Source organism: Ceratotherium simum, chromosome 11, assembly GCF_057802395.1.
Source record: "Ceratotherium simum simum isolate JZ-2026a chromosome 11, ASM5780239v1, whole genome shotgun sequence".
NCBI lineage: Eukaryota > Metazoa > Chordata > Mammalia > Perissodactyla > Rhinocerotidae > Ceratotherium > Ceratotherium simum.
The window spans coordinates 14,054,792-14,075,945 of record NC_141910.1 but is presented as its reverse complement, the minus strand read 5'-3'; the positions used below and the strand labels follow the sequence as shown (position 1 = coordinate 14,075,945).

Below are 21,154 nucleotides of genomic sequence, written 5' to 3'. Positions count from 1 at the left end.
GAAGATGTACCAGATGTACCTAAATAGAGGGATATTAAGGAGAATAAACAGACATAAAAATTAAACGCAACATGTGATACTTGTCTGGATACAGCAAGGAAAGGAAAGGAAAAAAGGAAAGAAAAAAAATCTGCTATAAAAGACATGATTGGGACAACTGGGAAAATTTGTATATGGGTTGTATATTAAATGATAGTATTGTATCAATGTTAAGTTTCCTGAGTGTGATAACTGTATTGGGGTTATGAAGGAGAATGTCATTCTCAGGAAACTACAGACTGCAGTAGTGAGAGTTCAAACATGACGAATGAAATATGCCACTTTCAAATGGTGCAGCTTTGAGAGGGGTGGGGGATATATTTTTTGATTCTTTCAAAATCAAGTTTTTGAGAGAGAGAAAGTTTCAAAATTTAATAAGGGGAGTAATTAAGTGAAGGGTATCTAGATGTTCATTTTACCACTCTTGCAACTTTTCTGAAGATTTAAAATTCTTCAAAATAAAAATATATTTTTAAAAAGAGGGTGTTACAGAAGAGGTGAAATTGAGCTAGTCCTCAGGGAAAAGCAGAATTAGGTATTTTAGACAAGGGTGGGTGGGGGGAAAGGAGTACATTCCCTAGTTGGGGTTATTAGCAACTTGGGACAGAGTGAAGGGGGTGGTTGAATGAATATATAAAGGAGAAATTCTAGAAGATCTGAAAAGGCAAAGAGATGTTTATAATTGAGGCAAGTAAATGACAAGACCTTTATACTATCACTACAATGAAAAAAATTAAAAAGATCTGAAATCAATGTGAGCCATACTATATCTTTGCCACTAGATAGACATAAAAGATCAAAGAATGGGAAAAAGAAAACCAAAACAGAATGTCTAAAGCACACCACGATGTTTTCATTCAACTCTCTAAATTGTCTGTATTGTCATTTGATTATATGTGTAGGTATCTACTTTTTCATTTGACTGTATATATCCCTAATAGATCAGCTTTCATTAAGAATGGAAGTGAAAAAGTCAAAGCCTACAGGGGTCGGTGGGTATTGGGAATAAGTGAAGGCCAGTATTTTAAATTTTATTTTCTTAATAGATGTACTTTGTATATGAAATATCTAGGACTACCATTCATTTTTACAAAAGGCTATGTTCTCATCATTATTTTTCAAACATGCGGCCCTATCAGTCTATCTTCCATTTCACCATTTTTAAACAGAGACTCAGTATAAGTAATAATCTATTTCCCTCAACAACAGGACAAATGTGATAATAAATGGCAATTGCCAATGTGCAGACACAACAGGGGTTGTGGCTTAGTGGAAAAACCATATCCCTTGTGGCAAAATTGCTACTCAGGGTGATTCTATTACTACTATGCTTAGAAAGAGCCTAAGCTGGAAATATTGATTTTTATGTGACTTCAGTTGACTTCTAAAAGTTGGCAACTAATTAAAAAAATTTTAAGCACCGTGCAAGCCAATAACAATTTGCAAGCTGTTTCTGGTCCATGGGATGCGAATCTGCAACCCCTGATTTAAACTCTAAAGTTCTAGTGGCATCCTTTATTTCACTTTAGCTTACTGAGAAATGATCCTCATTTTCTATCATGTTTTCATTCCTATCAACAGAAAGTTTTGCAATAAATAATTTGAAATTTGGGTCAAATATACTAATAACTAGAATTTTTCACAAGCAATTTGACATAAATTAACTATTGTCGCTATATTTTATAGATGAGAAAAGAGATACTTAGAGAAATTATATGATTTGCTCCAATAGCACAAAGCTGACACAGCTTGTACCTTCTAAACACAAATCTTCTGTTCTTTCCAATCGACTTGTGTTATGGACTGAATAGTGTCTCCCTCAGAATTCATGTTGAAGCCCTAACACTCAATGTGACTATATTTGGAGATGGGGCCTTTAAGGAGGTAATTAAGGTTAAATGAAGTCATAAGTGTGGAGCCGTAATACAACAGGACTGGTGTCCTTATAAGAAGAGAAAGACACACCAGGGCCATACATACACAGAGAAAAGGCTATGTGAGGACACAGCAAGAAGGTGACCATTTGCAAGCCAAGGGGAAAGGCCTAAGTAGAAACCAACCCTGCTGGCACCTTGATCTTGAGACTTCCAGCCTCCAGAAACGTGAGAAAATAAATTTCTGTTGTTTAAGCATGCAATCTGTGGTATTTTGTTATGGCAACCCCAGCAAACAAATACATCCTGTTACCTCAAAATTAGTACCACACCACAATAATCAAGACATTTTAGAAGGCTTTATATTACACGACACTTGCATTTAAATTAGCAATTCTATCCTGTTAATTCCATATTTCAAAAGAGGCACCAAAATCTTAAGAGCTAAACCTGACATGGATCACTTGATCACAAACATTTATTTATTTGACCCATTCTCTATGAAGAGTTGTCTGGAAAACATGGTGACCACTGCTCTCTAATAGCGTGTAAACAAATTAAGAGAGATACAGACCAGAACATGAGATGTGCCATAAGTGTGTTACCAATGAAGTGTTCTAAGAATGCAGAGCTCTGAACTAACCTAGAAACATAGAAAAAATCATAGGCCCTGCTTTTTCAAACTAGTTCATACTCAATACTGCATTATACCAGCAGATTTTCTATTTACAGTAGATGGTCTATATCAGTCCATGCAAATATACATTATGAAAAACTATTATCAACTTACATTTCATCTTTATTCCAAAAAAAAGCACACAGTCATAATGCCATAATAGTAACTATTATATACTGATAGCATTGTGTGTGCCAAACATTGTGACAAGAGCATTATATGCGTTATTTCAGTCCATTCAGTCTATTCTCACAACAACCCTACCCTCAGGAGGTATAATTGCCCCACGTCTCACAAATGATATATCACCTTAAGGGGTTCTTTGTATTTTATCTTCAAATATCTCAAACATTATATTCCTGATGAATCTAGATCCATAAATACATTCTCAATCTAAAATGTTTACTACTTCTAAAAAAAATTTTAACTCCTATCTAGATATTTAGAGAAGAGTAATAACATCTGCATATAGCACAGGATAATATTAGAGATTCAAACTAAATTCCTGAAATCATACATATTTCCATTAAATATCAACTGAAATTAAGTTGTAAATCAAAAATGGTCAAATCACAGCAGTTTATACAGTTCAACTTGAATATATAACACATAAAAAAACTTGACCTTAATTAAGGTGACACTTTCATTAGCTCAGACAAAAATAAAACACAAATAGAGAATTTTAAGGGGAATACTTTTCCTGCAACACTTCTCAGCAATCAAGAGATTGACTCTGCCAGTTGGTTCAACACGTGAGTTGGTTTTTCACCCAAGATGACAAGTTACTACTATGACTTCATCTTTGGTTCCCCAAGCTATTAAGTTTTCCCATCTCTGACACAAACTTTATTTCAGTTTAACAATATATTAACTATCTGCTCACCATGTGCAAAGCTATGTTCTAGCTGTTTGGGTTTCCTACCCATCTCATTCTAAGGTCTCCTATTAAGTATCATCAAGCTAAAGACATAGCAAATAGCCTACAAATGTCATTTGACTCAAAGAGCGTATTAAGTATACTTCCATTAAAAGTACAGGAAAGGGGAAAAGTTCTTTCTTAGTTCAGAGAATAAAAAAAAAAACTAAACTTAAGTATGTTAAATCAGAATCATAAAATTTCATAAACAATAATGCTGGTATAATCTATTATAAGCAACAGATTTTAGAAAGCAAAATATAACTTTCTCTTCAAGTACTACACTCATTGTTGGAAAAATTTTAAGACATATGAATGGAAATCAATAGGAGACCCAAACATTCATGGGTTTATTTTCTTTATGCACTAAAAATGCTTCCTCGCATTCCTCTTTACCCTTCCAACTCAACGTGTGCTCCAAGAGCAGAAGCACCATCCTCACCTGGGAGCTTGTTATAAATGCAGATTCTCAGACTCACCCCCAACCTACAGAATAAGAATGTGCATATTAATATGCTTACAAGGTGATTCCTATGCACTTTAAAGTTCAAGAAGCCCTGCCCTACAACATGGGTTCTTAACTTGGGTCCTAGGGGAAACATGCGTTTCAAGATTCCCTTGAAATTTCATGCAGAACTTTTTGTGAGTGCACATATGTACATTTTACGGGGAAAAGACTCCATATATTTTTATCAAACTCTCAAAGTAATATAGACCCCAAATAGATTAAGAACCACTGCCCTACAGGATTCTATGCCACAGTTTAAAAGTCAAAATATTTCAAAAACTATTTACGCTGCTCTCGATGAGGTCTGTTGAAGAATGACAAGAATGAAGGTCAGAACGTCACAGTGGGTCACGAAAGACCTTATCTGAAGAATTTATTCACACCATGCAAGAACTATGCCAAGAAACCAGTTTGGAGACATCTAAATAAATAATTCTCTACATGAGGTTTGAGATTAAGAATGTGCACTTGAAGAAGATTCACACTGAGAAGTAAATAAATATAAGGTAGGATTTTTTTTAAGATAGGATGCCATTAGATGACAGTGAAGTGCTGAATTCTTGTTGTAAGAGCTCAATCAGCAAATCGCTAATATGAATTCTGCTTGATTTGAGATATGGGACCATTTTAAAATGTTAACTTCCAAATATATTCTTATAATACTTCCTTTATGAGGAACTCCCAACACACTTTACTAGTCCCACTTTCTCCATCTTCTCTGGACTTCAAAAGATAACACAAAGAAGAAATATGGCACAAAAATTAAAAGGGATGTGCCCAGGATCTTCAGTGAGTTAATGGTAAAGAATGGCTCCTATCTAGAAGGTTCTCTGTGATATATGAGAACTATGTATATATTTCATTCTGTCATCTTATCATCTAATCGTCTCTTCGGGGTGTATGCTATCCAGGGGCACAGACTATGTCTAACTTCTGTTTCCTTAAGCCATAGTGTCTAATAGAATTTAATTTCCTTGATGGGCACCCAAAATGTACATAAAAGACATTAACTGGTCTTTCTTGAGACTGCTGCTTTCTTGTACTACTACAATAATTTGTCATCAGTGATGGGCCTAATACCTAACAGTCTAGTCTCCAGGGTGGATCCATATCTTACCATACCAGTCATTCAAGGCAAGATAGAATGCTAGAAAATATTCAGGGGAATCAAGTCTTCTCTGCCCCTGTCTGTTTCCATGGGTATCAGGCAAATACCTGGTTCTTTTCTTAGCTCTATTTCTTAGAGTTATTAAAAGTTCTTGTTATCCAAGTACGATGGGGATTATGATGAAACTTTCACACATTGTTAACTACTAATTACATTAATAAACATATCCTTATAAATTATAAATGTAATCATTCACTTATATTGTAGCAATGTATCCCCTCAATAATGAAAACTATATAAAAGAATGTAGCACTTTACACATGTGATAGTCTCTCAGACATTCAATTGAACTTAAATGCTAATGTATTAGACACATAACTAACTGGGTTAATGGTTTTTCAGCCCAGTTTAAACAGTGCCAATTCGATTTTTGAAGTGAAAGAAGAATAATAACAAGGACAGAAAGTGATACACACAGAGGAGCTTAGCAAGGAAGAATAATGAAAATAGGACAGAAACTAATATTTGCAAACCACCTTTTACGGTACAGGCACTTGTGCAATCCTACGGGGATAGAGACTACTGTCTTTACCTGATAGATGAAGACACTAAAGTTCTAACAGATTAAACAATTACCTAATATTACAAAGTTAGAGAGTGACAAGTTTTGGGGTATAGCTTTGGGGGGAGAGGGGAATAAGAAGGGTGGTAAGGGTATAACAGAGGACAAAAATGGGGAAGAGACAGTGAACCCAGTTTTACCTGGAGAAATGAAACAATGAAAAGGCATTTAAAGGCAAAACATTTACCGAGTACAGGAGTAAATGGTTCCTCTCACGTCAGTGGACATTTAAAAAATAAATGATATGATTATTAATGATAATTTTTAAAAATAAAATAAAACAGCAGAGCCAGATATGAATGCAGTCTGACTCCAAAGTTCACGCTCCTAACCACTAAATCACAGAGAAACTGATCCATTTCATGTAAAGGATAAGCATTTAGAAAAACAGTTTAATAGGAAATCTCAAATGTCATAATAGTTTTATTTTTAAAAACACATTAAATATACCTCCAACAACAAAGAAAGATATAAAAATATGTACTAGTTAAGTCATTATCTTATTCTTTACTTGAAAGGGACAAAGAACTAATCTAAGAGGTTATGGATATGTCACAAAATTCCCAGATTCCCTATAATTACTCATACATTCATTTCCTCCAGAAATGTATTCTCAACTTTCCGGAACTTTTTTGTGTTTTCAATTAGAACCATTTCTCAAGGCTAAGAAATCCCTTTGTTTACTCCCCACTGTTTAAAGTAACATCGTTTATTTGTCTCAAGTAACTTTGCTCCAGTTACAGTGGAGGTCACCTAGATCTCTTTCTCTAGGTCAGGTAAACTCTACCCTTCCCTTCATGTAGTACCCAGTCAGTATACAATCAAAAAACTCGGAAACTTTTAAAAAACGGATGAGTGTATTTAAAATCTAAAGAATTATAATCTAAGGTATCTTAGTGCATCTTCAGTTTCCTTAAATTGGGGCCCATTTGTATTTAAAATGTTATTTAACACAGAAAATCACACAAGCTGTGTGATATGGATAAATTCTTCATCACCTCTCAAGCACATTACATTTAAACTTGACAAGTCTCACTTCCCCAGTTCAAATGTTAGTTACCTCTTCATCATCTTCCTCATCTTCAACATCCAGAATTCCTGAATCCTGTTCGGACTTGGGGCTAGTGCTTTCTATCTCTGTATCAAAAACTGTATATGCATCTTTCTTAGATTTTCTCTTGCTACCTACTCTGGGTTGTTGCAAGACGATATTATCCAGGTTTCTTTGTTGTTGGGCCTAGGATAGAGACATACAAACACATAAAAAAAGAAGGAAAGAAAGAAAAGAAACAAAACAAATAAGCATTCAAAGAACTTCTAATTTTGAACAAATTGGTATCTTAAAGAAAATACTACAACAAAATGCCTTAATACATAAAGTTTTAGTCCCAGAAATAAAACCAAACATATTAACGTATACATTTTTAATCCTGAAGTTACCCATCTCAATTCCTTTTCCCAGCTTCCACAGAAAAAAAGATTATCAGTCAAAATTATCAGAAGACTTTTCAAATACACCCGTGTAAATCATCACAAAAATGAAATCTACCCATTTTCACCTAAGTAGCCAAGAGAATAATGCAAATGACTAAATATTTATCTCTTACAAGATAAATGCCATACTGAAACCATTGTGGTTGGGGAAGGAGGGTTGGGCGCCATTAAGCTTAAGGGACTCTTGAAAGCAGTTATGTGAATATAAGAGACCAATAAAATGTAATCAGAGAATGAAATATCTTAATAGAGTGATTGGAACTACCTAATCCAACAGGATTTCAAGACCTCCATCTGTGGAAAACAAAGTTTTAAAGGGTTTTGTCTTCTGTACTGTTACAGAAAAGGAAGTATAACCTTCTCAGCATAACAAAAACAGACTCAAATGATGGTGTGGTTTCAAAAGATACAAAGAGGTGGGAAGTGTGACTATGCAGAGTCAACAACAGAGTATTAAACCAGATAGTACTAGAGCTAGAAGTGACCTTAGTCACCACTCAGGAAACCGAGGCTAGAAGACAAAGGAATTGTTTGAGGTCACAAGGCTAGTTAGTGGTAAATCAGAAGCTCACAGTGTGATCTTCCTAAATTCCAAATCAGTAATCTTTCCACTACACCAACAATTCCTCAAAGCATGACAAAATGATTCCCCAAAAAAGGAGTTCTGTGGTCATATAAACGGGAAAAATTGCAAGTCATGTAGCCTTCTCTCTAGATATACAATGCACATTAACTCAATAAAAACTAGGAGAAGTCCTATCTTAAGAAAACTTCTTTAATTTGGTTTAATCTAGCACGTTCCAAAAGTATTTTACAATGGAATTTTCCTTTTTTTTTTTAAATAATACTATCATCCCAACAAACAAAACTTGAGAAATGTAGCCTCTCAGAATATACATTCCTTAATCAATATATGATATTTTTCCTCACTGACAAGTAGAAATTAGTTCAGGAGAAAAATCAATCTCCAAAAGATTCTGAAAGAGATTAAGGAACTCTAGATAAATATTAAGTATAAAATGTTAGTCCAGGCACTGGTTAAATGAGACAATTATAATAAGACAGAGAAAAACTTGAACTATGCAAGCTAGTTTCTGCCAAGAAAATGAAAAGAATCTACATTCCAGAGATTGGAATCAATGGACAAACTTGTTTCTCTGCATAGTGCTCATCGATATTTTGGTTTGACTTACATAAAACACGTCTTTAGTAACAAACTGAGATAGAGAAGGCACCCAAAAACATTTAATTTAGGTTTGTACATACGACTTATATAACCTTCAAGCATTTGAGACTCTAAATTAGATAGAATATTCTTTGTATTCCTCTCAAAAGTAGGAAGCTCTTCCCCAGTTACTTCCAAAGCAAACCACACAAAAAGGAATCAAAGACTCTAGGGAGGCACAAAGGAAGGGGGAACTTCCTAAAGCTTTCATATTTAAAAAAGCAACTCCTCAACTAGAGAGTGACCACTTGGCCCTTAACTCTATCCTCTCTTTCAGTATAGCAATACCAAAAACTTGCATAAGTTGGTCTTATTTTATTGAATCCCAAGTTATTTTTCTTTCACAATCAATAAAACTGCCAGTGTATCAAAAGCAATCAAAAGGAGCCACACTTAAATACTGTCATTTCAACTTCAAATGATACAAATCTGAAAGTATCCTATGGAAGTAATTTTAGATCTTCTATGATTTGTTCTTTTTACATGGTATCTGCTTTTCCCATCAATTTGAAAGAGCACAAAAAGTTTGGGTCAAATCAGCAAATTAAAACAACAAATCCTTTGCTAGAAATCAAAGCATTTCGAGTTGTATTCCAAAGCTCTATCAGAACGTGGGGTCTCTGTCAGAATTACCAAGCCTTCTTCAGTCTGTAAATGAGCAGTCTGGGCAGACCTGCCAACAGGAACTGGCCAAGTTGGAAACACTCAATCTCAGGTAGAACAAGGAAATAAATATTCAGATATTACCCATTATAGATGAAAATTACCATCTATTCAAAATGTATGCTATGGGATTGGCAAGAAGTGGGGAAGAGTAAATATACATATAAATACATATAATGTGTATTAAAACAAAAATGTGACATTAAAGACCATTAAAAAAAAACAAAAAAGGGTAAAAGCCCTTCAGAGCTCTTTTCTGACATGCTAAGCTATCTAACCAGGGCCATTTACTCTGTCCCTCCAAAGACAACCTTTATAATCATGAGCCAAAGCAGCAGCTTCCTGAGATCTGCCACTTGGGCTGGAGATCGGGCAAGAGGGTACGAAGCATACGAGTAGCAGCTAGACCTAGCAAGCATTTAGGTGTTTTTCTTAGTTGTTCATTCTCTTTGTGAATAATTTTTACACATTTAAACTCTTCCTCAAGATTCCTTCATATTATTCTTCTCTGGTTTCCCAATACAGAGAAATTAAGCAAGGTTTACTCTTTAACGCCTCTTCTCTTACCTCTTTCCACTCTCCCAGGATCCAGCAGCCCATCTCCAGTTTCCTATTACTACTGTATGCTCTACATCACCCCACTTCCAACATACCTAAAATGGAACTCATCACCTTCTCATTACAATTCCCCTGCATACTGAGGCCAGGCTCTTCTTAAACCACATCATCCATCACACCAATTAGGCATGAAGCAAATTAGGGGAAAAATTTAAACGAGTACAAATCCAAACTCCATAATCTATTACTTAGACTCTACCATAATGGAAGCTGAACCTAATTTTCCATGTACTTATCCAATACTCTCCAACATGAATCTTCCACTTGAATCAGACTCTATCTCATAATATACTAGGTATATTTCCACTTCTGTATCTTTGTTTATGCCATTTTTCTACTGGATGACCTCTTCTTGCGTAAATCCAACCTTTCCTCCAAAATCCAACTAAATTCTTCTTCCTTTAGAAAGCCTCCTCTCACTGCCCTAATTCATGATGATATCACTTTGCATTCTTTGTTTTTTTTTTTTTTTTGGTGAGGAAGATTGGCCTCAAGCTAACATCTGTGGCCAATCCTGCTTTTTTTGCTTGAGGAAGACTGGCCCTGAGCTAACATCTGTGGCAATCTTCCTCTATTTTGTACGTGGGTTGCCGCCACAGCACAGCTTGATGAGTGGTGTAGGTCCGCACCTGGGATCTGAGCCTGTGAACCCCGGCCACCAAAGCGGAGCGTGCCAAACTTAACCACTATGCCACCAGACCGGCCCCTCTGTATTCCTATTTTCAGTCAAACGTATCAAATGTCTACTTCGTACCAGGCATTGTGCTGCATACTGGGTATACAAAGAAATAAGGTGGACTCCCTGCCTCAGGAACCTCACATCATACTATTATGGAAAGCAGACAGGCAGACAAGTGGCTGAAATCCAGTGCAATAAGTATAATAATAGAAATAAATACAGAGGACAATGATTGGACAAAGGAAGAAGTAATCATATCTGCACAAAAGGCTTCACAGAGAGGATAGGTGGAAAACTGTGCTCTTAAGAGAAAACTAATGATTTTCCCAAAGGGAGGGAGGTAGAAAGGGTAACCATTCCAGAATAAGGGAACAGCATGAGAAAGGACCATGTGTGAAATAACATTATCCACCCAAGGAAAAAGTAATTTTGTATAAGAGCATAGGTTATAAAGAACTAACGAGATACAGTTAAAGATGCCATACAAAGTAGTTTCACAGTTAGCTAGTAGGCAATGGAAAAACAATGAAAGAGGGTAAGCAGGGGAATAACAGGATCAGCTTTACCACTCAGGCAAATCCCCTAGGAGCAGAGGAGTGATCAACTGGGAGAAGATAAAGACTAGAAACAGGAAAACCAATACAGATCACTATAACAGTCCAAATAACAATGATGAGGACTTGAATTAAAGTAGTGGCAGATACAAACGAGGCAGAAATACCAAAATTTACTGATCTGAATGTAGTTCATGAAGAGAGGAAGGAAATAACTCCATGAATTCTGGCCTTGATGACTAGATGGTAGGGTCATTCCAAACAACAGGAACCATAAAAATAATAAGTTGAGAGCAGGATGGAGAAGATAAGTTTAGTAACCCTGTTGAATATCCAGGTAGAAAAAATGACAGTACAACACTTTAGCATGTAACTCTTCTCTCTTTGAGAATAGGAAAGACTCGACCCATTCTTAGAATCCCCCAAGCCCAGATACAGTGACACACACATAGTAAATTTAGATAAATGTTTACTATACAAAGGCAAGAGATAACAAAGAAATCTATGTGAGAATGAGATCTGGCCCCACAAAAGAGAGTGGTATCTACAAAAGACATGGTTTAGATGTTCTCTTACCTATTAGAAGAGGGGGGGGAACCCATAAGAATTATCCAATTTGGACTACTAATCTAAAAATGTTGCTATTAATACTTTCACAACTGTCAAAGAGTGTCTACGAGACATCCTATCTATGCTATTACATAAAGTCTTATTGTGAAATACTACTTCCAAGGGAACTTAGCAATAAGACTCATAGTCAAAATTATGTGAATCAAAAGCCAAAGGCTCCTGTCTTTATCAACCCAACACTGACCTCTAGTGGGTTAAAGGAATACCTGCAAATGACCTTTAGAATCAGAAAGTAGTTGAAGAGAGGTCTAGGCTTATAGGTTGGAGGCCTGATATAATTACATGGACTTCAATTACAGGGTGCTATAACAAAACAAAAACAAAAACAAAAACAAAGCTTCTTGAAATAAGACAGGTCTTTAAATCAAAGCTCTACAACGTATTAATTCTATAACCTTGGGCAGATTTTTTACTTCTCTGGGCAACATCCCCACGTATAAAAAAACAAGGTTAATAAAATGTACCTCAAAGCTACCACGAGGATTAAATGAGATAATACAGGTAAATAATCTTGAATTAAAAGATAAGTAAAACAAAAAATACTAAAAATGTTAAGCTCCACCTGTCTTCCCTGTGAAAATGAGATAGGAATCTTGTTTCACTGTCTACTATGGAAGCATCTGAGATCTAGCAATATTTAGATGCATAATCACTAATGGCATCGAATACTGCTACTCATTACTATTCGATTTTGCATTTGTACTACACTTGAAATGTATTAGATATCTGTACTAGACACCTCTTGTACGCCACTTCAGATCCTCTCAGCCTCAGTTCTTACCCCAGCTAGAGAGCATCAGCTACCTGTTCTGGGCAGCCTTGGAAGTGTTACACAGCATAACCAGAAACCACCACTAGCACTTACACCATACCTCTAGCTTCCTTCCCTGGGGCTTTGCTGACACCACAGTGTAGAATCCCACAAGAACTACTTAGCACTCATGATTCTAGGCCAGAAGTGAGGCAACCGTGGACCAAGGCACTAACAGATAAACGCTTTCCCATTTTGTCCCTCCCATAGTCAGTTCCACATGGCTTCTCAGAAGATCCCATGAATTAAGGAATCAGACGGCCCTGGCATTGCATCATTGTACTGACTCTACCAACTTCTCTTTTCATTCCTCCTTATGCTTCTGTTCCATAGATCACACGCTTGAATAAACCATTCACATCTCAATCTCTCAGGTTCCCTCAGGGAACCAAGGCTAAAACAGTATCACATACAACAATACAGTGAAGTAGGATTATGACCCCCTGTTTTATGTCTGAAGCCCAAAGGATAACCCTGAAAATAACCGGCAAGATCAAGATATGAAGACTTCAAAGTTGCCTCTTCAAGTCTCACCAATCAAAAGAACCACAAAAGAGCTGCAATTTCAAAACAACGTTTCTTCACATTTATCAGCACTAGCCATGGCAAATAGCATTCTTTGGCAACTAGCTCCAATATCAGACTCAAACAAACAAAATGAAAACAAAACAAAACAAAGATAGTGATTCAAAATGAAGGAAAAAGAACATATCGAGATCATATCAGATAAGTTATTTGCATATTAGTGTACACAGGGATGTGTATATGTGTACATGTGTGTGCACTTTGTGTGATATTTTAAAGAAGGAATAAACAGTTAAACAGACAAACAGTTTTTCATACACCTTAATCAGGTCCCAGTAGGATGAGGAATCTAGGATTATGATACTCTTGGAACTTTTTTTTTAACTGAGGAAGGTGGTAACTATATCACCTTTAAAATTATAATTGATACCCTTTCCCTTTGAAAGTCTCCAGTTCACATTTAAACCTACATTTCTTTGGGGTTTAAAAGTCCTTTCACTAACAAAATTCATTGCAAAAAGATGTACTAGATGTGTATTAGGATAATTGCCAGTTCTTTTTAAATATTATCTTTTCCCTTTGTCACCATACACACACCACAAATACACAAACACATGTTAATTGCAGTTAATTGGAAAATAAACATAAGAAGAAAAATCTATCAAAATCTCCATTCAGTAATAATCAGTCATTTTGGTGAATGACAACCCAGCCTATTTTCTGTACATATATAAAGATTTCTCTTTTTGCTTATCTGCATTTTCTATTATCTGCAATTAGCATTTACATTGGTATGCCAAAAAAGAATCATACTGAATAAAGTTTTTTAATCCACTTTTTGTTCAAAAATATTTCACGAATATCTTTCTCTACAAATAAAAACTGTTATAACAATATTTGCATTGTCTTGCATTTCAAGAACAAGTGTTTATTTAAACATAGTCTACCATAGGATACCTATATCCTTCCAAAATTTTGCTATTTAATAATGCTGCAGAGACTATCTTCAGAGCTAAAATTCTGTGCATATTGTTAATTATTTTATTAGGGAAATTCCTAGAAGTAGAAAACTTAGATCAAAGGATAAATGTTGCAAAATAAATAAACACTGACAAACTGCCCTCCAGAAAAGCTATGGCCCTTCACAATAGCACATAAAAGTGTATGAATGCTTGTTTCCCAACCCCTACAGCATCACTAGGCACTATCTCCCTTTGCCCATTGAATGTAAAGGTTCTAAATATAACAGCAAAGGAAGAAGCTACTAATTAGATTTGGCTATGTTAAGATTAAAAATATCCCACTCTACAATCATATTTATATTATTTGTTTTCCTCTAGTACTTCTATGGTTTCAATTATTTTACATTAATATTTTTAATCCTTCCACAATTTAACTCGAGTGTTACATGAAGTAGAAAACCACTCCCTCAAATGGCTATTTATCACAACTCAACTTTTTAGAATTCACCTTTTCCCATTTGTTTTATTTTAAATGTCTGCCAAATGAATATAAGCTCACGATTTTAAAAATCAAATAACACTGAAATTATTTTAATGAAAAACTGCAGACTCCCCGTTATGCTTTTTCCCACTCCTAATCCTGCTCTGTAGAGTTAATATTTTTACATCCACATTTCTTTTTTTTAAAGATTTTATTTATTTTATTTTTTCCCCCCAAAGCCCCAGCGGATAGTTGTATGTCGTAGCTGCACATCCTTCTAGTTGCTGTATGCGGGACTCGGCCTCAGGATGAACGGAGAAGTGGTGCCTCGATGCGCACCCGGGATCCGAACCCGGGCCACCAGCATCGCAGCGCGCGCACTTAACCACCAAGCCACAGGGCCGGCCCTACATCCACATTTCTAAATAATACCCTTACTTTATGGTAAAACTTAGTTCACTGATAAATCTAGACCCCTTACCCTACCACTTCTTCAATTATCTTCCCAACATAGTATTTTTTTTTTAATTTTTTGTTTATTGCAGTAACATTGGTTTATAACATTGTAAAAATTTCAGGTGTACATCATTGTACTTCTATTTCTGCATGGACTACATCATGTTCACCACCAAAATACTAATTACAACCCATCACCACACACATGTACCGAATTATCCCTTTCACCCTCCTCCCTCCCCCCTTCCCCTCTGGTAACCACCAATCCAATCTCTGTCCCTACCAACATAGTATTTTAAGTTAAAGCAATAATCAGTCTTAATCGTTATGTCATGTAAACATACTATCTCACTACAAAGCCAAGTATATATGCAGTGATTCCATATATTTTATTATAGTTCCTTTCTGGTAAAGCTTTTTATTTTTCTTGGAGTTTCAAATTGTCTACATTTTTTTTTGAAATTCTCTAATATTCTAACTACAATAATCTTGATTTATTTCAAAAAGCTCATCATAACAGGTATTCTATCCAGACCCTGTTATTCCTAAAGGCATAGCTTGGGCTGACTCTCCTATAGGCCTGCTTCATAGCTGTCATTCTGGAGGGGACTTACTTTCATCTCTCACTAGGATTAGAGCCATTGTTTCATAAATTCCATATCTATTTTTCACTTAATTTAGTCCCTTATTTTGTTGGAGCACATCCTCAGGTAATTCTTAAGAAATGAAACATGGAAGTTAAATTTCTTGAGTCCCTGCATCCTAAAAATGACTTAATCTTTCTTCACATAAACTGATAATTAACTGAGTATAGAATTCAAGGTTGAAAATAATTTTCCCTCAGATTATTGAAGGCATTTCTCCATTGTCTTCTATCATCCATTACTGCTAATGAGAAAGGCAATATCATTTTGATCTACATTCCTTTTTATATTACATTACTTTTTCTCTCTGGTAGCTTCTCAAACTTTTTACCTGTTACGTTCTAAACTTCACAATGATGTACCTTGATGTAAGTCTTTGTTTAATTTGTTCATTATGCTGGGCAAGTAATATATCCATAAATCTGGAAGTTTGAGTCCTTCAGATAAAGGGATTTTTTTTGTATTACTACTCTGATAATTTTCTCCCTTTAGAACATCTAATGGATATTGAATTCTCCTATAATTCCTCCTGGTGATCTTTGCAACATTTTCATATAAAGAAACAAATTTTTAATTTTTGAGGACATCAATTTTTTTGACATATTATTCTGGTTTTTTGCATTATCTGTTCCCTCCAGGTACTTTTTTTTTTTTTTTTTTAAGATTTTATTTATTTATTTTTGCCCCCAAAGCCCCAGTAGATAGTTGTATGTCATAGCTGTACATCCTTCTAGTTGCTGTACGTGGGACGCGGCCTCAGCATGGCGGGAGAAGCGGTGCGTTGGTGCACGCCCAGGATCCGAACCCGGGCCGCCAGCAGCGGAGGGCGTGCACTTAACCGCTAAGCCACGGGGCCGGCCCTACTCCAGGTACTTTTTATTGTTGTTACTTGTTTTCTCATATTGGTAGATTTTGGTCTCTCTCTTTCCAGTTGGATATTTTCCTCAAATGTCTGTTGATCCTTGTCTGGTCATTCATATTTAATAATAAATCACTTAAAAGCTTACAAAAAGGTCTGTGGGCATGGGAAGACTTGTCAACTGGCAAACTTCACTTTAGGGACTTCTGGGAGGGAGATCACCTCTTTGCTGGGGAAATCCAGATGGTACTTTGTGGCAATCTTTTATCAATTTCTCTAGAAAAGAATCTTCCAATCTCCCACCTAAGAATAAAAGTGCAAATATTCCAGGCATGGGACAGGAAAAGAAGCAGAGGCATTAACTGTTTTATATATTAACTTGCAACAAATCACACCTTTAAGCCCCTCATCTTACCCCCATCATCTATCATAACTTACATCTCCCGAGTCTCAGCTTGTCTGGAGTTATCTATATTGAACTGTTTTCTCCATTCCACATGTACCTCCACTCATACTTTTAGTTGTGGCATCATATACCCTGCTATATTAGTTACCACTCTTCCCTTCACTTTCTTTTTTGTTCTTCCAGCTTTATTTAGATATTATTGACATATAACATATGTAAGTTTAAGGTGGACAGTGTGCTGATTTGATATACATATATATTGCAAAATGATTATCACAATGGGTTACTTAACATCTCCAACCCCTCACATAATTATCATTTTTGTGTGTGGTGATAACATCTACGATCTACATTCTTAACAACTTCCAAGTATATAACAAAGTACTGTTAATTATAGTGACCATGGTGTATATCAGATCCCCAGAACTTATTCATTTTATAACTGGAAGTTGGTTTCCATTGACCAAGAGTCTTCAGGATTTTCTACGTATAAGATCATACCATCTATAAACAGAGACAATTTTACTTCTTACTTTTTGATCTGGCTGCCTTTTATCACTTTTTCTTGACTAATTTCTCTTGCTAGGACTTTCACTACTATGTGGAATAGGAGTGGTGAGATTGGGTACCCCTGTCTTCTTCTTGATCTTAGCAGGAAAGCTTTCAAACTTTCACCATTGAGTATAATGTTAGCTGTGGGATTGTCATATATGGCTTGTAGTATGTTGAGGTATGTTTCTTCTATACCCAATTTGTTGAGAGTTTTTATTAAAAAAAGGATGTTGAATTTTGTCAAATGCCTTTTCTACATCTATTGAGGTGATCATACGATTTTTATCTTTCATTCTATTAATGTGGTATATCAAATTTATTGATTTATGGATGTTGAACCATCCTTGCATCCCAGGAATAAATCCCACTTGATCATGGTGTATGATCCTTTTAATGTGCTATTGAATTCTGTTTGCTAGTAATCTCTTGAAAGCTGTTGCACCTAAATTTCTCAGAAATATTGAGCTGCAGTTTTCTTTCCTTGTAGTGCCCTTATCTGGCTTTGGTATCAGGGTAATGCTGGGCTCTTAAAAAGAGTTTGGGAACATTCTCTCCTCTTCAGTTTTTTGGAAGAGTTTGAGAAGGACTGATGTTAATTCTTCTTTAGATATTAGGTAGAATTCACCAGCAAAACCATCTGGTCCTGGGCTTTTCTTTGGTGCGAGGTTTTCAATTACTGTTTCAATCTCCTTACTTGTACTGGTCTACTCGAATGAAAGAATGAAGAGCATCAGAAATGGAAAACAGTTGAGCAAATATAAAAGAAAGAAAGAAAGAGAGGTTGCTTTTCTAAAACAGAGTAATCAAGAAGAATCTCTCTCATAAAGTGGCATTTGTGTTTCAGACCTTAGTGCTTATTTAATGTTGGTAGGGGCTTAAGAAAAGAGGACAAATATATGTGGTCAATCCTTTAATCTTGAGTTCAGACACAGATTTTAAACTATTAAAAACATTATAATATATTCTAATATCTGGAAACACAATATCCACCAGGTTAATCATGGCCCAGTTGCATAGTGGTTAAGTTCACGCACTCCAGGGTTCACAGGTTTAGATCCCGGGCGCAGACATACACACCACTCATCAAGCCATGGTATGGCAGCATCCCACATACAAAATAGAGGAAGATGGGCCCAGATGTTAGCTCAGGGCCAAACTTCCTCAGCAAAAAGAGGAAGATTGGCAATGGATGTTACCTTATGGCCAATCTTCCTCCCCTCACTATTCCATTTACAAGACTTACAACCAAAAGCCAAGTGAGAAAAACAAAAACACAAGGGTACATCGAAGAACTGTAGTGGTAGAAAGTAAAATCAATAAGATCTTGGGATCTATTCCTGAACAGCAAGAATTATTCCATAATTACCTATTGATTTGCCCTTTCAGCAAAATTAAAATTCCAATAAATCAATCTTTATTTATCCGTCTTCCATCTAGGAAACAAGGTGAATCTTGCCTTTGCCCACATCTTTAAATTCTGGAGAGCACTCCTAATAAAAGCCAGCGTTTCAAAAGCTCTCAGAAGCAGAGGAGATACTCATCTTTCCAAAATCTCTCAGGTACAAGTCATTTTTACCCAAGGCAAGTATTGTTACTACATTTCTTCATCCCTTCCAAACTCTGACAATTATATTTGTTTGAGTGTAAGTGAGGGCAGGAGGAGAGCTGAGAGGGGTAGGGAGTAGGAGGAGGAAAAATAATGTTAGGTAAATATTAAAAAAAAAAAAGTCAAATATCACTACTAATAGATCCCAAAGGGTAAATGCTTCTGATTATAACAACATTATATTGAGGATTCCAATTCAGTATAATACTTCCTTTCAAATGTACCATTAGGTTTTCTCTCTGCAGTAACCTATCATAAGAAAAGGAATCTAATTAAACCCTAGTTTAGAATTGTCTGTCAGAAAGATTTTTTTCCTGACAGATTTCTTGACAAGGAAGTTATAAATTAAAGGAATTGCTATGACAAAACAACTAAGTAATATGACTAAGAAGAAAAAACACTGGACAAAGAGTAATGAAACACAACTTGTAGTTCTAACTGCTACTAATTATATGTCCTTGTACGATTTTAGTTTGTTCGCTGAAAAAAAATGAAAATTTTGAGTCTCTAAAGATAATTCTAGCTTTAAAATTGCATATATTTATTATTTCAACACCTGAAAGAACATTAATTCAGTAAAAAAAAAAAAAAACAAATAAATCATTATCAGACTTTGAAAAAAAATAATGGGATCATTTTTTTAAAGTACCCTAACTCTTTCTGACAAGATATATGATACAAAGCTAGTAACTTCTGTAATAATTAATAACCACACAATTTGAGTTACAACAGTAGCCATAGTTCTAAGTAAATAGCAAATTTCTTTTCTCCCTTCCATCTTCTTCAATGAAGTGTTATAAAGTGCTCTGAGTTTCTTAAATGTTATCAAAACGGAAAATATTCAATAGTATATACTGAATATTCAAAACACTTAAGCACATGCTCCAGAAAAATAAAACTATTCTTTTGATAAAAGAATACGTTTTAAATTTTGGAAAGGAGCAGGAAGTCAAGGGATATCCTGTAATTTCTTTGTACCCAAGCGACTCACTGAGACACACTGTCTGTCTAAAAATTTGTTTTTCCCTAGCAAAATTCAAAGGAGTATAAAACAAGTTGCTGTAAGTATGTGCACTGAATCACTAGAACTAATTCCCTATGTCTACCTACTTACTCTCTTTTCCTCATGTTTTTGCACCAAGAAAATGATATAACAGATCCAACATAATTTACTTGACATGGTATTGAATGAAAAAAAAAATGATGTGTTAGAAAGCCACACTTGGATTCAAACATTCTGTTACAAATAAAGGCTTCTATAAGAAGTCCAATGAAGAAAAGAAATTTAAAGACCACATCAAAGTAAAGGGCAATACCGCAAACTGCCCTCTAAAGAGGGAGGAATAATGAAGGAAGTCAATTTTCAGCAAAGGAAACCCATAAGTTTAGTGTGGTTTACTAGGAAAGCCAGGGTATGCTTCTTCTATCCTGTAAATTACCTTGACTTTGGGGCATGATCTTAGGACTGCAATCAAGTTACTGAATATAAGTCACTGGCTATGAAGAGTGCTAATGAGATCAAGGATGGAGGATTCAAATGTACATAAGATAACTTCCCATAGAGAAAAACCCCACAGAAGGAAAAACTTGGTTATGGTCTTAGTAAAATTCACACATTGTATAAACTACTGGTAACAAAATAAATGTGGAAAAATAATACGGATAACAATGTAGTTTATAAATATAAATGAAAAAGTTATAAAAACACTAAACTTATGTCCACTTTCTAACATAAAGAACGTTTAAAGAAAAGCTACCCAGAGGCTCAATCTCTAAAGAATAGGAATATTTACAAGAAAATTATGCAAGTTACTTGCATAATCAAGGATGTGCTTGATTCACATCCTCTGGAAATAGCAAGAATAACAAAGAAAAAACTGCAAAAATTAAGGTTTCCAAAGCTCAGCTTCAATCACCTTGAGAAGTTTTCATTCAAGTGTCAAAAGTTCTAAACAAACCATTCTCTTCATTTTATGTGAGAGTGCCTAGCACTGTAACTGGCACAGGGTAAACATTTGAAAAATGACAGTTTCTTTCTTCCTTCCACAATTTAATGTTTCCTTGCTTTATCAATAGCTTCCTATCAACACAGAAGATATGCTTTTCATGAACTACGCTAGACGGGTAAGAAGAACATCAGAACAGGGAGAGCATGTCTCTACTACCCACTCCTATAAGAAGTACCACAGGAAAAGTAACAGCATAACTGCAATTTAGTAAACCTATGAAAGACTAAACATAACAAC

At 35.4% G+C, this 21,154-nt stretch overlaps 1 protein-coding gene across 6 annotated transcripts in view; it reads right to left on the bottom strand.

Annotated features, from left to right (window-relative positions):
- EXOC6B (exocyst complex component 6B) overlaps window positions 1-21,154 on the bottom strand; it is a 596,645-nt gene that overhangs the window by 344,026 nt on the left and 231,465 nt on the right. For 5 of the 6 annotated variants that reach the window (XM_087436583.1, XM_004435543.3, XM_087436582.1 and 2 more), the window contains exon 7: window positions 6,804-6,980. The exons of the other annotated variant lie outside the window; for it this stretch is intronic. In XM_087436583.1, the coding sequence (XP_087292709.1) occupies window positions 6,804-6,980 (177 nt within the window). The remainder of the gene's footprint in view (window positions 1-6,803; window positions 6,981-21,154) is intronic. 6 annotated transcript variants of the gene reach the window in all.